The sequence below is a fragment of the Sinocyclocheilus anshuiensis genome, unplaced genomic scaffold (genome assembly GCF_001515605.1).
Source record: "Sinocyclocheilus anshuiensis isolate Anshui unplaced genomic scaffold, SAMN03320099.WGS_v1.1 scaffold282, whole genome shotgun sequence".
NCBI classification, from domain to species: Eukaryota; Metazoa; Chordata; class Actinopteri; order Cypriniformes; family Cyprinidae; genus Sinocyclocheilus; species Sinocyclocheilus anshuiensis.
In genome coordinates this window covers 211,447-223,891 of record NW_015544154.1, presented here as the reverse complement: position 1 = coordinate 223,891, position 12,445 = coordinate 211,447, and the positions used below count along the sequence as shown (strand labels likewise).

General features: G+C 37.0%; 1 protein-coding gene and 1 long non-coding RNA gene across 2 annotated transcripts in view; one reads left to right on the top strand and one right to left on the bottom strand.

Annotated features, from left to right (window-relative positions):
• The window catches only part of LOC107695333 (uncharacterized), an 18,864-nt gene extending 8,312 nt beyond the window's left edge, over nucleotides 1-10,552 (bottom strand). Inside the window, exons 1-2 of the long non-coding RNA XR_001634984.1 lie at nucleotides 10,537-10,552; nucleotides 9,515-9,517 (exon numbers count right to left, since the gene is read on the bottom strand). This is a non-coding gene — a long non-coding RNA (uncharacterized LOC107695333). The remainder of the gene's footprint in view (nucleotides 1-9,514; nucleotides 9,518-10,536) is intronic.
• The window catches only part of LOC107695331 (histone deacetylase 8), a 25,561-nt gene that overhangs the window by 7,987 nt on the left and 5,129 nt on the right, over nucleotides 1-12,445 (top strand). Inside the window, exon 10 of the mRNA XM_016495192.1 lies at nucleotides 7,221-7,326. Coding sequence (XP_016350678.1) covers nucleotides 7,221-7,326 — 106 coding nt within the window. The remainder of the gene's footprint in view (nucleotides 1-7,220; nucleotides 7,327-12,445) is intronic.

Genomic DNA, 12,445 nt, shown 5'->3' with positions numbered 1-12,445 from the left:
CTATTCACGAACAGCTTGTAACACTCCAAAGAGAAAGGAAAACTTGAAATCGCATCATATGACCCCTTTAACAATACTACTCTGTCCCTACCGGTTGACTGAGAGGGACTTGTGCTTTTCTTTCCTCAACTGTTTATGCCCCCTCTCTCCTCTTTCTCATTCTTTAGAGAAAGAGAATGTGTGTACCCAATTCTGAGTGAGCCTTTTTCATGCTTTTTTGAGAAGCTTCTGAGGAGAGATGAAGGGCTGGAAAGGCCTTCTGGTTGGTCTGGGAGAGTTTGATATCTCTCTTTTCTTCCAACTCACAAAGAAGGTCTTTTAATGTTTATAGAGAGCGCTTTCATGGTCACCGCAATAAAAGATGCCATTGTTTCAGCTGTCATGACCTCCTGCGTCATGTTGACCTTTGACCTTTCCACAGGGCAAGCAACCAAAATAAAACAGTGTAGATAACTGTCAGGGTGTTCGTTAACGACAGTGATGGTCGTGATGATGATTAATGCTGCTGAAGAGATTGAGCTCTCTGGAATACTTCAAGATAGGTTAATCAGGAATTTTCTTTTTTTTTTGGGACAACTTATAATATTGTATTGTACAAAATATTATATTGTCTTGTTAAAAAAAAAAAAAAAAAAAATACAAACTACAATATTATTATGTAATGACGCTAAACTGTAATTGGCCCTAGAAGTCAATAGCCCCTGCTGGGAGTAATTTCACCTTCTATTTATATAAAGCATCCTTCTCCATTGAGAGCCATTCAAAATTGTATATGTATTCTAAACTTTTTGCAACATATATTTGTTACTTTTTACAATTTATTATATTGGATGTTTTACTAGGGCCAGTTTTTTTTGGAGTGCTCTTAAATGTGTGAAATGGACTTCACTTATACACTACCATTCAAAATGTTTTTGAAAGAAGTCACATATGTTCACCAAGGCTGCGTTTATTTAATCTTGAAAATAAGTTTAAAAAGCGATATTGTGAAATATTATCAAAATGTAAAATAACTGTTTTCAATTTTATTCTTTAATTATGTTATGTAATTAATTCCTGTGATGCAAAGCTGAATTTTCAGCGTCATTACTTCAGTCTGAAGTGTCACATGATCCTTCAGAAATCATGTAATATGATAATTTGGTGCCGAAACATTTCTTATTATTATCAAAGTTGAAAATGGTTGTGCAACTTAATATTTTTGTGGAAACTGTCATAGAAAGTTTAAAAGAACAGCATGTATTTAAAATAGGATATTTTTTAAGATTATGAAAGTCTTTACTCTCACTTTTGATCAACTGAATAAAAGTATTAGTTTCTTTTAAAAAAAATCTTACTGACCCCAAACTTTTAAACAGTGTATATTACCTTATTTATTTATTGATTGATTGATTGATTGCTGTGAAATAAGTGGGAAAATATACAGTATTTATCTAGTGGTAATAATATGATTGTTTTATAATGTGCTTTGTAACTTTGGAAATCCTTGTTATAAATTTCTGGTTCTGCTCTCTTCATCTTCTTTGGGTGATGAAGAGTTCATTCAGGTCTGTTTGTCAGTGTTGGCCATACCGCTTATTGTACATTGTGACTTTTATTGAAAAGTGTTCACTATTCCTTCCAAGAGTGTTTGTCCAGACTTTACCCAGTTCAGGTCAGATATTCTTCAGTCAGTACCTTCCAAAAAGTACCTTAAAATCATTGACAAATGGGCAGTAATGCTGTATCTTGGCAATGATTTCAATATTTTTTACCAAAACTGTTTTGTAAAACATTTTGTAATTTAGAACCTTTATAATTTAAACCTTATAACTTTTGGTATTCATAGTTCATCACAACGGTGGTGTGATGGGCTTATGATTTCCCCCCGATAATTATTCTATTCTATTCTATTCTATTCTCTATAATGGTGAATGCATTTATTTGTTCTATTATTATTTATTTGTTATATTATGTTCTCCATATGACGGCCATATGAACCAGCCCTCCCTAAGAACTCTGCCGAAGTCTGCCGGTCCACAACATATTTCGAGTTTTAGGACCACCACTCCTTCTCCTCATTTCCTTCTCATTCCTCTTCTTTCTCTCTATAGTTTATTTTGCTTTATTGTTCCTTCCATCGGCTTTTCAAAGCATGAAACATTCTCTCCTCCCCTCTTAGAGAGAGGAACCCCCATCTGCTTACCAGCACTGTTATTGTGTGTCCATCCCAGCCAAACAAAAAAACTATTTAACTGTAGTGTGAGTCCATAAAGACAAAGATGGGAGAGAGAAAGGCAGAGAGAGTGATAAGGCTGTTAAAAGACAGAGAGGCATCCACCAATGGGGGTATACAAAAAAGATAGAAGAGTATTGCAGCATAGAAGAAGCTGGGAAAAGAGAGGTGGAACAAGAAGCACTTTGTACCTGTGCAATCTCGCTCTCTCTCTCTCCCCTCGAGCTGATCCAGCTGCTGAGACTCTGAGGCGGCTCAGTCTGGGTTCTGCCCTGCCAGGACTGCAAACAATGAAGACAGACTGGAGTGGAGGCATACAACGAGCTCATTCAGGCCCTGTCACAGACACAGAGAGATGAAAAAGTGAAGCTAATATAAACAGTCCTCCCTTACAAGGGAGAGTCCCTGAAAAAATTCAGAGCCTTTTATTTGGACCTGAATTGTTTCTCTATAAGAAACTGATGAATTGGAAAAGCTTGTGCTGTGCTTGAGCCAAGACAGCCCTGATATTGGTCTAAATAAATGCCATTGTTGACTCCTTTTAATGGCAACGTCGTGTCAATCCAGTTACTTTTACACCAACAAAACATCTCTCTTCGATCTCTCAGCAGATTTGATGAAATCAGAGCACAAACCTAGGCAAGATTTAGCTGATTGAGATGTTGTGATTTTAATAGAATAAAAAGTTAGCCACAGAAGTAATTAATTATTCACACTTTAGGGTGAATAACATCATGAGACACTGTTGTTGTGTAAAGTTGAAGTGTGTAATTTTTGTGCCACTAATAACACCAAATGGAATTCCAGAGAGGTTTCCCAGACACGTCATCTGTTGTGCCCGACTGTAATTATTCAATAAACCACTTCTGTCTTAAACTCACAGTATTGATTGAGCTAGAACTATGCATGTGATGGTATAATTTTTTTCATATCACAATAACTGCTGAAGCTTTTTCACAGTTTATTATTACAGTACTGAATTACTTTACAAATACAGGTAAGGTAAGCAGACTTAAATGTTGTGCTTATTAAAGGTTTAGGCACCTTTTTTTCAAATAACAAAAAGAACCTTGAACATTTAAAAACAAAAAAACAGTACACAATAAAAATTTTCAAAGTAAACAAATTTTTAAAACCGGTAAAATTGTGAAAGAACACAACTATAAAGAACAATGATGAAGAATCTGAACCCTTTCAACCAGTTGTCTTTTGAATGGATGGATATTTGAAATATGTATATTGAAAAACTGTAAATATTGTTTTTTCAAACTACTAAGTTGCGTAGAAACACTGTGTTTACTGAGGTTGCTGCGATATTTCTGCTTTTCTATAAGAAACACCTACTGAAAGAGAGTGGATTTTACCTTAAAGGGATCATATGATGTTGCTAAAAAGAACATTATTTTGTGGTGAACATTTGGGCGGTGTTATGCAAATCTTCCCACATCGTGACGTAGACATGTGGGGGCGTGTTAGAACGAGCCGTTTTAGGTAGGCGTGGTTGACTCTTAACTTTTATAAAGAATATCTCTTTGGATTTGAGACTTTAGTCTTTGCAACTTTACAGATCTTCTTTATGCACCAAGAGCTTGTAACTCTTCAAAAAGAAAGGAAAAATTGAAATCGCATCATATGACCCCTTTAATAGGTGAACCAGTGTTGCAGTGTGAATAAAGCTTTTATTATTCATTTTTACATTCTTGTTTAAGAGAGGTGAAATTCTAAATGAAGATTGTACAGTTGACAATTTGGCATTGTTGATTACTGACAAAAAACTAAATAGCCGTGTTACAGAAGAAGTCAAAGGGTTAAAAGTTAAAATTCATGTTGTTCCAATCCTGTATGCCTTTCTTTCTTCAGTGAAACATAAAAAAGACATTTCTCAAAATATATTCTTTTAAGTAATGTCACCAAAACAGTTAAGTTACCAACATTCTTCAAAATATCTTGTCATACAATTATGGAATGACATGAGTAAATGATAACATAATTGTAGTTTTGGGTGAACTATACAGTACATTTAATGTTGTCTGTAGTGGTTAAGAGGACAGGAAAGTGTTAAATCTACAAAAAGTTCCTGTTGATGGCCAGTTTGGCTAGGCAGGGAACGTGTGGCTTTGTTCTGGTCAAAATCTTATCAGCCAGTGGTAGGGAATTTGCTATGTTTTTGTTTGAGTGCTGTCAGGGTCTCAGCTCAGCCCAGCCCACGGGTGGAAACAGCGCTCACTGCTCTGTGGCCAGTCAACATCTGTACATCCTCTCCTTTTTTAAAAAAAAACTCCTTTTCACTTGTTTCTGCCAAGTTATTTTCAGCACAGCCTAGTGAAATAACAAACACCCAGAGCTCTGTTTCCCCCCTGCAGTTAGTCAGCCACATAGACGTCTGATCCTGTCTCTCTGGTTCTTCTTTTATTTAACTCCATTTCACATGAGAATTCAGAGGGGGTTACAAGGAATGGACAATCTGCATCACTTCCCCCAATTGTACAAACAGTGTCTCTTAAAGACAAACGTCAACATACCAGTGATCAACTGAAGTACTCCACCCATGATCTCAAACACTTGGCCACAGAATTTACAGGTTCCTACACAGGTGTATTGTTCATTAATGAGTTCAGCCAGCTAACATGAACACAATCTCAAGATGACAGCTGTGGTTAAGCTTTACGTGGGAAGGTCTTCTGTCTTCTCTGCATTACTTGAGGAGGGGGTGAAGACCCCATTGGGCAGAACAGTGACAGACAGCAAAGACCCCTTATAGAGGACCTGTGTGTGGATTGAGAAGAGTAAAGTTGTGCGAATGTGGAACTGTTTTAGATGGGCAAGTTGCCTTGCAAATTGATTTGTGTGAAACCATTATGCACAGCAGGGTAGTTCACCATCAGAGTTCAGCTGGTTTTTCTTGTATCTCAATTTGTGATATAACTACGTTTGTGAAATGTTCCTTTAGAAATCTTTTTTGATGCACGTACACAAGTTCTCACTGGCTGACAACTTTTTCACAGCAAGTTCAACAGGATGTTGTGAGTGCCAGTTGTGTTATGTTTGCATTGTCTGTAGTTTTGCCCTTTGAACCAGGTCTGGTACTTCACTGTAAAGTGTGAGACAGACAGACTGTCAGCACGGGTTTGGCTCATTACCGCCCGCACGTACTGACTGATCTAGAAGGGAAGCGTTTCAGACAGTGTAGATGCTGTTTGTCCGCCCATGCTATTGACTAAAGATAATAATAAAATACACCCTGTGTTCAGTGATTTAGTGAATGTTTTGACAGCTTATGATTTCATAAAGCTTACTGTCTTTTGTCAACTACAAATTTTCAGCAGAGGAGACAACAGGCCTTCAGGTGTTCCTTAACCTCTCCAATCTCATGCATCTTGAACAAAACTTGTGACGCCACAACAGTAACAAATTAGTGTGGCCTCTGTATCTTCTTCTGTGGGTGGGACTTTTTGTGCCATTGCGTCTGGGAAGTAGTTGGCTCCCAGAATTCTGGAGTGGAATAAATGCTGGAAATGAGCTTTGGGGAAATCCATAATGGATGTTGGGTGGTGTTGATAGTTAAGGGGTCAAAGTTGAAAAGGTCGAGATGAAACCTAAACTCACCTTTATAATGAGACACTTGGAGACAATGAAGTGTTGGGCCATATTTTGACTCTGATTGACTGATTGTCTAATTTTATCTGACTTAATCAACTTTGTTTGTCGTCAAATATGGCATCTATTCAAATGGATTATGTTCACTATGTTTTAATGCACTTTTTGATGCATCAGTTTTAAGGTGGAATGGTCTTTTAAATGGGGAGACAGAAATCTCGCAGGGTTGATTTAAAAAGATCTTCATTTTGTTTCGAAGATAAACGAGAGTCCTATGGGTTTGGAACAACATGAGTAATTGACGACAGAATTTTTATTTTTGGGTGAACTAACTAACCTAACCTGACTGCACACATTCACAGACTCATATGTTATGTAAACCCTAACATGTTGGAGCGCATTGGGACCGGAGGTAAGCCGGATAAACAAAAGACAAGTAATTGAAAGCAGAGTTGAGCTAATGCGTGTAACACACATACAACCAAATCTGATCTCTGTCCAATTTAAACACCCGTTACCCTACCAACGCAATGCAGACAGTGTTTTTTCGAATGAGTAAGGCAACATAGATGGCTGTCTTTTTGTCCAGTCACTGTAGTTTCCATTTCAAAATCATAATGCATCGCTAATTGTATTTCAGATGCATTTCATGATAGGGGAAACTTTAACTGCTTTTTAGGCTTGCCTTCTCAATCCAAGGGTCAGAACACTGTGATAGACTGAGCACAGCTATCCAACAAGTTGATGTATATTTGTATGTATGTGTTTGGAAGAAAGTGGAAGGATGACTAAACCTTCCCATATTTACTTACGTATATGCTGCTTCCTAGCTGAGAAAAATCTCACAAAAAACAGGACTTGTTTTATTGAAAGAAACCTAGATCACATTAAAAGGTCATTAGTGAAGCTGCGATTAGCAGCGACTCTGTCCTAGCTGGAAAATAGTCATAGGAAGTGTGAATAGCATACACATAATTCCAAATTTTGACTTATAGCAATTTAATTAAATGGACAGTTTGCCCAAAAACGAACAGTCTGTCATCATACACTTGCCCTTACGTTGTTCCAAACCCTTATGACTTTCTTTCTTCTGTGGAACATACAGTTTGTTTATAAGAAAGAAAGACAGCGTGGTCGAAAATAACTTGGGACCCCTATGATTTGATTGAATGGACAAAAAACATTTTTCAAAATTTTTCAAAAAATTTTGGGACGACATGAGAATTTTCAGTTTTGAGTGAAATATCTTCATCCTCATGATCTCTTTTGAAGTCTTTTAAAACACATGAATTACAAAAAGGTGCACAAGTAAAAAATGTATAATAAATCCTGCAGTAAAGAATTGTCACTTTAACTAATGGTGACTTAAAGTACGTTTTGTGTTTTGCTTTGCTTATTTCTAATCCAGTACTTCACTGAATACGGCCCGGATTATTCCCTGGAGATCAGCCCGAGCTGCCGGCCCGACCGCAATGAGAGCCAGCATCTGGAGCGGGTCATCAGCACCATCAAAGGTAATCACCATGACAACAACCATAAACTAGAGGTGCACCGATTGCAATTTTCTTGGCCGATTCCGATTTCCGATTTTTTGTTAGTGTGATCTGCCGATACCGATTTTTGTCGATTCCGATTTTCTTTCTAAGAACTATAACTGACAGCATATACAAACAAAAATCTACTTTTCTTCAACGCAAAGTTTTATTTTCATAAAAAAACACAAGTAAAAAGTCAGTAATAAAATAAGAACAAATAAAAAAAATGGCAAACAACAGCACAAATAAATGCAATAGAATAAAGAGAGCTATGAAACTAAGTTTTTCAGGTTAAGTAAGTTTTTATTCAGGTAAGAAATACTACAGAAATTAAAGTAATCAAATGTAAAATAACACATCCAGTGTTATTTTACATTTGATTACTTTAATTTCTGTAGTCTTCATTGTAAAAATTAAATACAGATTAATGCTTACCATTAAAGTTATAAAACGTATTCAGTCAAGAGCAGAAAATGATTTTCTTTGTCTTTTGGTCTTTGATTAACATGCCAGACAGCAGCAGGAATATTGGACTGCGGTCCCTTTAAGAGTTTTTCCACAGACCCAATGTACTGTTACTCAACATGCGTTCTCTTTCTCAACTATTTAACGTTCCAAAACTGACTGTGTTTAACTGGATACTCGCCGAGACGGGCATTTTGACATAATTTTGTATGTATTTGACTGTTTTAGCGCAGTTAGCCACTCAGTTTGGTATTTGTGGCTCACAAGCTGTTTGAGACTGAGCGTGATTGTGCGCTCCATTAATATAGATCAGTGGTGGTGCGCGCGCGTTTGGTATAAGCGCGAAACCTGCGGGAATGACTAGAATAATGCGCAATACAAGCACTATTTAACCGGAGCGAATTAGACGTGTGTGTGAGAGAAGGGGTTGTCGGAGAGAAGAGAGCGAGAATGCGCGGCTGATGTTATTGCCTGTGCTGCTGGTAACAAAACGGATCGATCACCGATCTGGGCCGATCATGAGGAAAATCGGTTGATTCCGATTCCTGGCCGATCGATCGGTGCATCTCTACCAGAAACTCACCAAACACACCGGCCCTGAATGTTAGTTACACTTAATCGAATACCATTTCCACAGATGGAATTACTTTTGTCCATTTCAAAGCTGGTTCAAATATTTAAAGTAATGGCCTGTTTATTTGGAAAACCATTGATGATGGGTAGGATGGCGTGTCAGTCATTCATTCATCCAGCTGTCCCTCCAGCCTCCTCAAGAACTATGCGTCCTACCCCCCTCCAGTCACCAGGGAGACCTTTAAACCAACCACAGTTGTCCCTTATGACTGGCTCTCCTCAGCTGTAGAAAAGAGAAACATGTCTGTTTGATGTTCCCGGTCATCAGTAAACAAATAAGCAAAGCATTCTTAGAAACTTGAAGCTGAAGTCTCAAAAGAGCGGCTGGGAAGAGAATGAGAACAGGCTAAACTAGGAACATTTGCACACATGTACGTGCAGGGCCCCAGACACGCACTTATCCACACTTTTATGAGATGTTTCTTGACAAAGTGTTTGGTTTGTCCCTTTGACACAAGGCTCTTCTTATTAGTTATAACAGTGTATTTTTATTGCAGCAACTGTGCATGAACTCTATGTTTGTGTGTGTATTTTTATTGCAGCAGCTGTGCATGAACTCTGTGTGTGTGTGTGTGTGTGTGTTTATTTGAGGTTTCAGTAAACTCTTGCCTTTTCACCTTCTCCAGGGACAGTAGTCTTAAGACTCAAAACATGTTTCAAAGCTATGCTGAGAACATTTCAGATGCCCCTTGGATGTAATAAAATAAAGATTTTTCCTTCTGAGCTCATTCAAACATCTGTGTAAATGGGCAAAAATCTGGCAGTGAAAACTGAAAAGCAGTGTTCCGAATATTAACACATGGGCATTGTTTGTGTATAAGAACAAATTTGATTCAGAAAAGCCAACCCAAGTCTCACAAAGTCCTTCACTTTACTCATGGTTTGGTGCAGTGTTATTTTCGTGTTATTTATATAGTGTTGTTTCAAATATCATACTGTCATGTTAAGTAAATGTAAAGACACATTTATGGATATTGACTTAAGTGAAGATAAGTAGCTCATTAGAAAAATACTTCATTAAAAGTATTAACTGAAATGAAAACTACAACTGATTGTATGTTTGGCAGACTAGCTGAGTGCTTGGTTGCTGAAGTCTGTGTTAGGATGTGTAAATATCAATATTAACAAACATTAGAGAGATTGCTCACCCAAAAAGGAAAAATCCTTGTGTCATTACATTCGTAGATCATGTTTGTTCTTAATGATGCTACATCACTTTTTATTACTGAATTGTTCATTTTTATATCTGAAAGAAAATTTTAAATTACAATGCCATTTAATTAATTAATATCTGACAGTGATTCATACTGTGTATGTGTTCATACTGCCATAAACTCCAAATTCAGCAATAAATGATATAAATGATGTTGAAATGAAATTTCATACTACTGTGTTTTAACAGAAACACAAAAAACACAGTTATAAAAGTGCATATACTTTACATGATACAATATACAATATGTAAGAAAGTAAAAATACAATATCATTACTACTACATCCTTTAACACAAAAATGTTGTGCTTTTCGAGATTTAGATTCAGATTTGTGATTGGGATCATTCAGACCTTTTTGTGAAATGAATTGATCAATTAATCTTTAGCGTCGCTTAAACACTAAAACAAATAAATGTATACAAATATAAATATAGGCTGCAACTACTGTATATGATGAAGGGAGAGTTTGTTTAATACCCTTCACAAAAAAGTAGAGATTCAAAGGAACTGAATTTGATTAAAATATTAATTTGTGAACTGGATATCATAATGACCGATCCACAAAGATTTTCTTGCTGTTATTACTTTTTTGTGCTTTGTAGTTGCAAATGTAATGAAAGGGCCTGGAGAAATGTATTGAGAAAGTATCAATTTTCTCTTTAAAATTTATTGAAGTAAATGTCAACAAAAATATTTATACTTGAGTAAAAAGCCATTATAAAACTACACCTCTGTATTTATATAATATTATAGTATTTATCAATATTTTGAATTATCTGTTATTTCTATCATTTCAGTTTTAGTAATGTTGTGCTTTTGTCAATTTAATTTTTTTTCTATCTAGATTTCATTTATTTAATTTCAGTAATTTTAGTACTTATTTATAGTACTTATAATAACTTATTTTATTTTAGTTAGTTGCCAAGACAACATTTCTAATTTAACATTTTATATCAGCTTTATTTCAAATAATGACAACACTGGTGTGATGTGTTAAAGGGGTCATATGATGCTGCTAAAAAGAACATTATTTTGTGTATTTGGTGTAATGAAATGTGTTTATGCGGTTTAAGGTTAAAAAACACATTATTTTCCACATACTGTACATTATTGTTTCTCCTCTATGCCCCGCCTTTCTGAAACGCGTCGATTTTTACAAAGCTCATCGTTCTGAAAAGCGAGGTGTGCTGTGATTGGCCAGCTATCCAATGTGTTGTGATTGGCTGAATACCTCAAGCGTGTGACGGAAATGTTACGTCCCTTACCATATTGTGAGGATGCCCTGTCCAGCCAGAGCGATGATTAAAAAAACATGAAAACCCATTATAAACGAGGCATTACGCCTTCTTTCTTTGTGTGAACATTTGGGCGGCTTTATGCAAATCTTCCCAGATAGTGACGTAGACATGTGGGGGCGTGTTAGAACGAGCCGTTTTAGGTAGGCGTGGCTGACTCTTAACTTTTATAAAGAATATCTCTTTGGATTTGAGACTTTAGTCTTTGCAACTTTACAGATCTTCTTTATGCACCAAGAGCTTGTAACACTCCAAAGAGAAAGGAAAACTTGAAATCGCATCATATGACCCCTTTAAACGAGTAGTTCACCCAAAAAGATATTTTGAATGAACTGTTTTGGCCATACAGTAAAGTCAAAAAGGGTCGAAAACAACAGTGGATCCCACTGACTTCCATAGTATGGATAAAATCTTGTGAGACATGAGTAAATAATGACTGAATGTTCATCTTTGGGTGAACTATCTCTTTAAAGGAATGTGTTCACCCCTCTAAACCACTGATGTTTATGAGAGAGATATGAGTGGCGGTTTGTGGTCCCCTGTTCTTATCACCTAGCTCCTTATGGGTCGAAGTTGACCTGTTTACCACCCTTGACTTTTGTGCAGCCCTTGAGTTTAAATGCTCATCAACAAGCTGAAGAAACAGACAGTCACATCTGCTCCACCTTAGCTTTAGTCTACTTACTGGCGTTTCAATTGCGACTAAACATTTCTCTCCCCATTTACATCTTATTGATCTCTCGGTCCGGCCCCTGCTCTGGTTAACGTCTTCTCCACTTACTCTTCTTGAGAGCTGGCATCTTTGCTGCAGAGCTGAAGGTCCCTCGGAGGTCACCACCTCATCGTATGAGGAAGCAATAAGTACAGTCTGAAAACTGACAGCCTCATTTCCGACCTTCACTTCATCTTAAGGCTAGAATACACTACACAACTTTTAAAGTCTGAACAGATTTTAACACACTAGGTTAGAGACCTGCGTTGGATGGATTTTTCTGTCCCGCTCCTACAGAAATATGTTATCTCGTCCCGCCCGCAACATTCATGTTTTGTCCCTCTCAGCCAGCATAAAAGTAGCCTATATCGATTTTTTTCAGTACATCCATCAAAATAGCAAGTTCCGTGTCGCCTAGCCACAATAGCATAAACGCTTCCGATAAAATATTTATTAAAGCATCAATATTCACAAACCACTGTTATTTTGAACAGAAGTGCAAGCATAGGCTGCTGTGTGCATGGTTTGGCATGGCAGAATGCAAGCAAAGAGCGCTCCCTTTATAATCACTAAAAAGCTGACATGTCAGTTCATCGCGATCTCACAAAGCTCTGTTATAACACAATCGATATATGCTAGGGCTGCACGATAAATTGCATGCGATATTTAACGCGCATCTTATCAGTAAAGCCGGTTCTGTAATCAGCGGTAAATCTCCATCACGTGCGTGCTTTCACATTGAGCAGCATTAACTACACAGAGCCGTTGTTCACTGACGA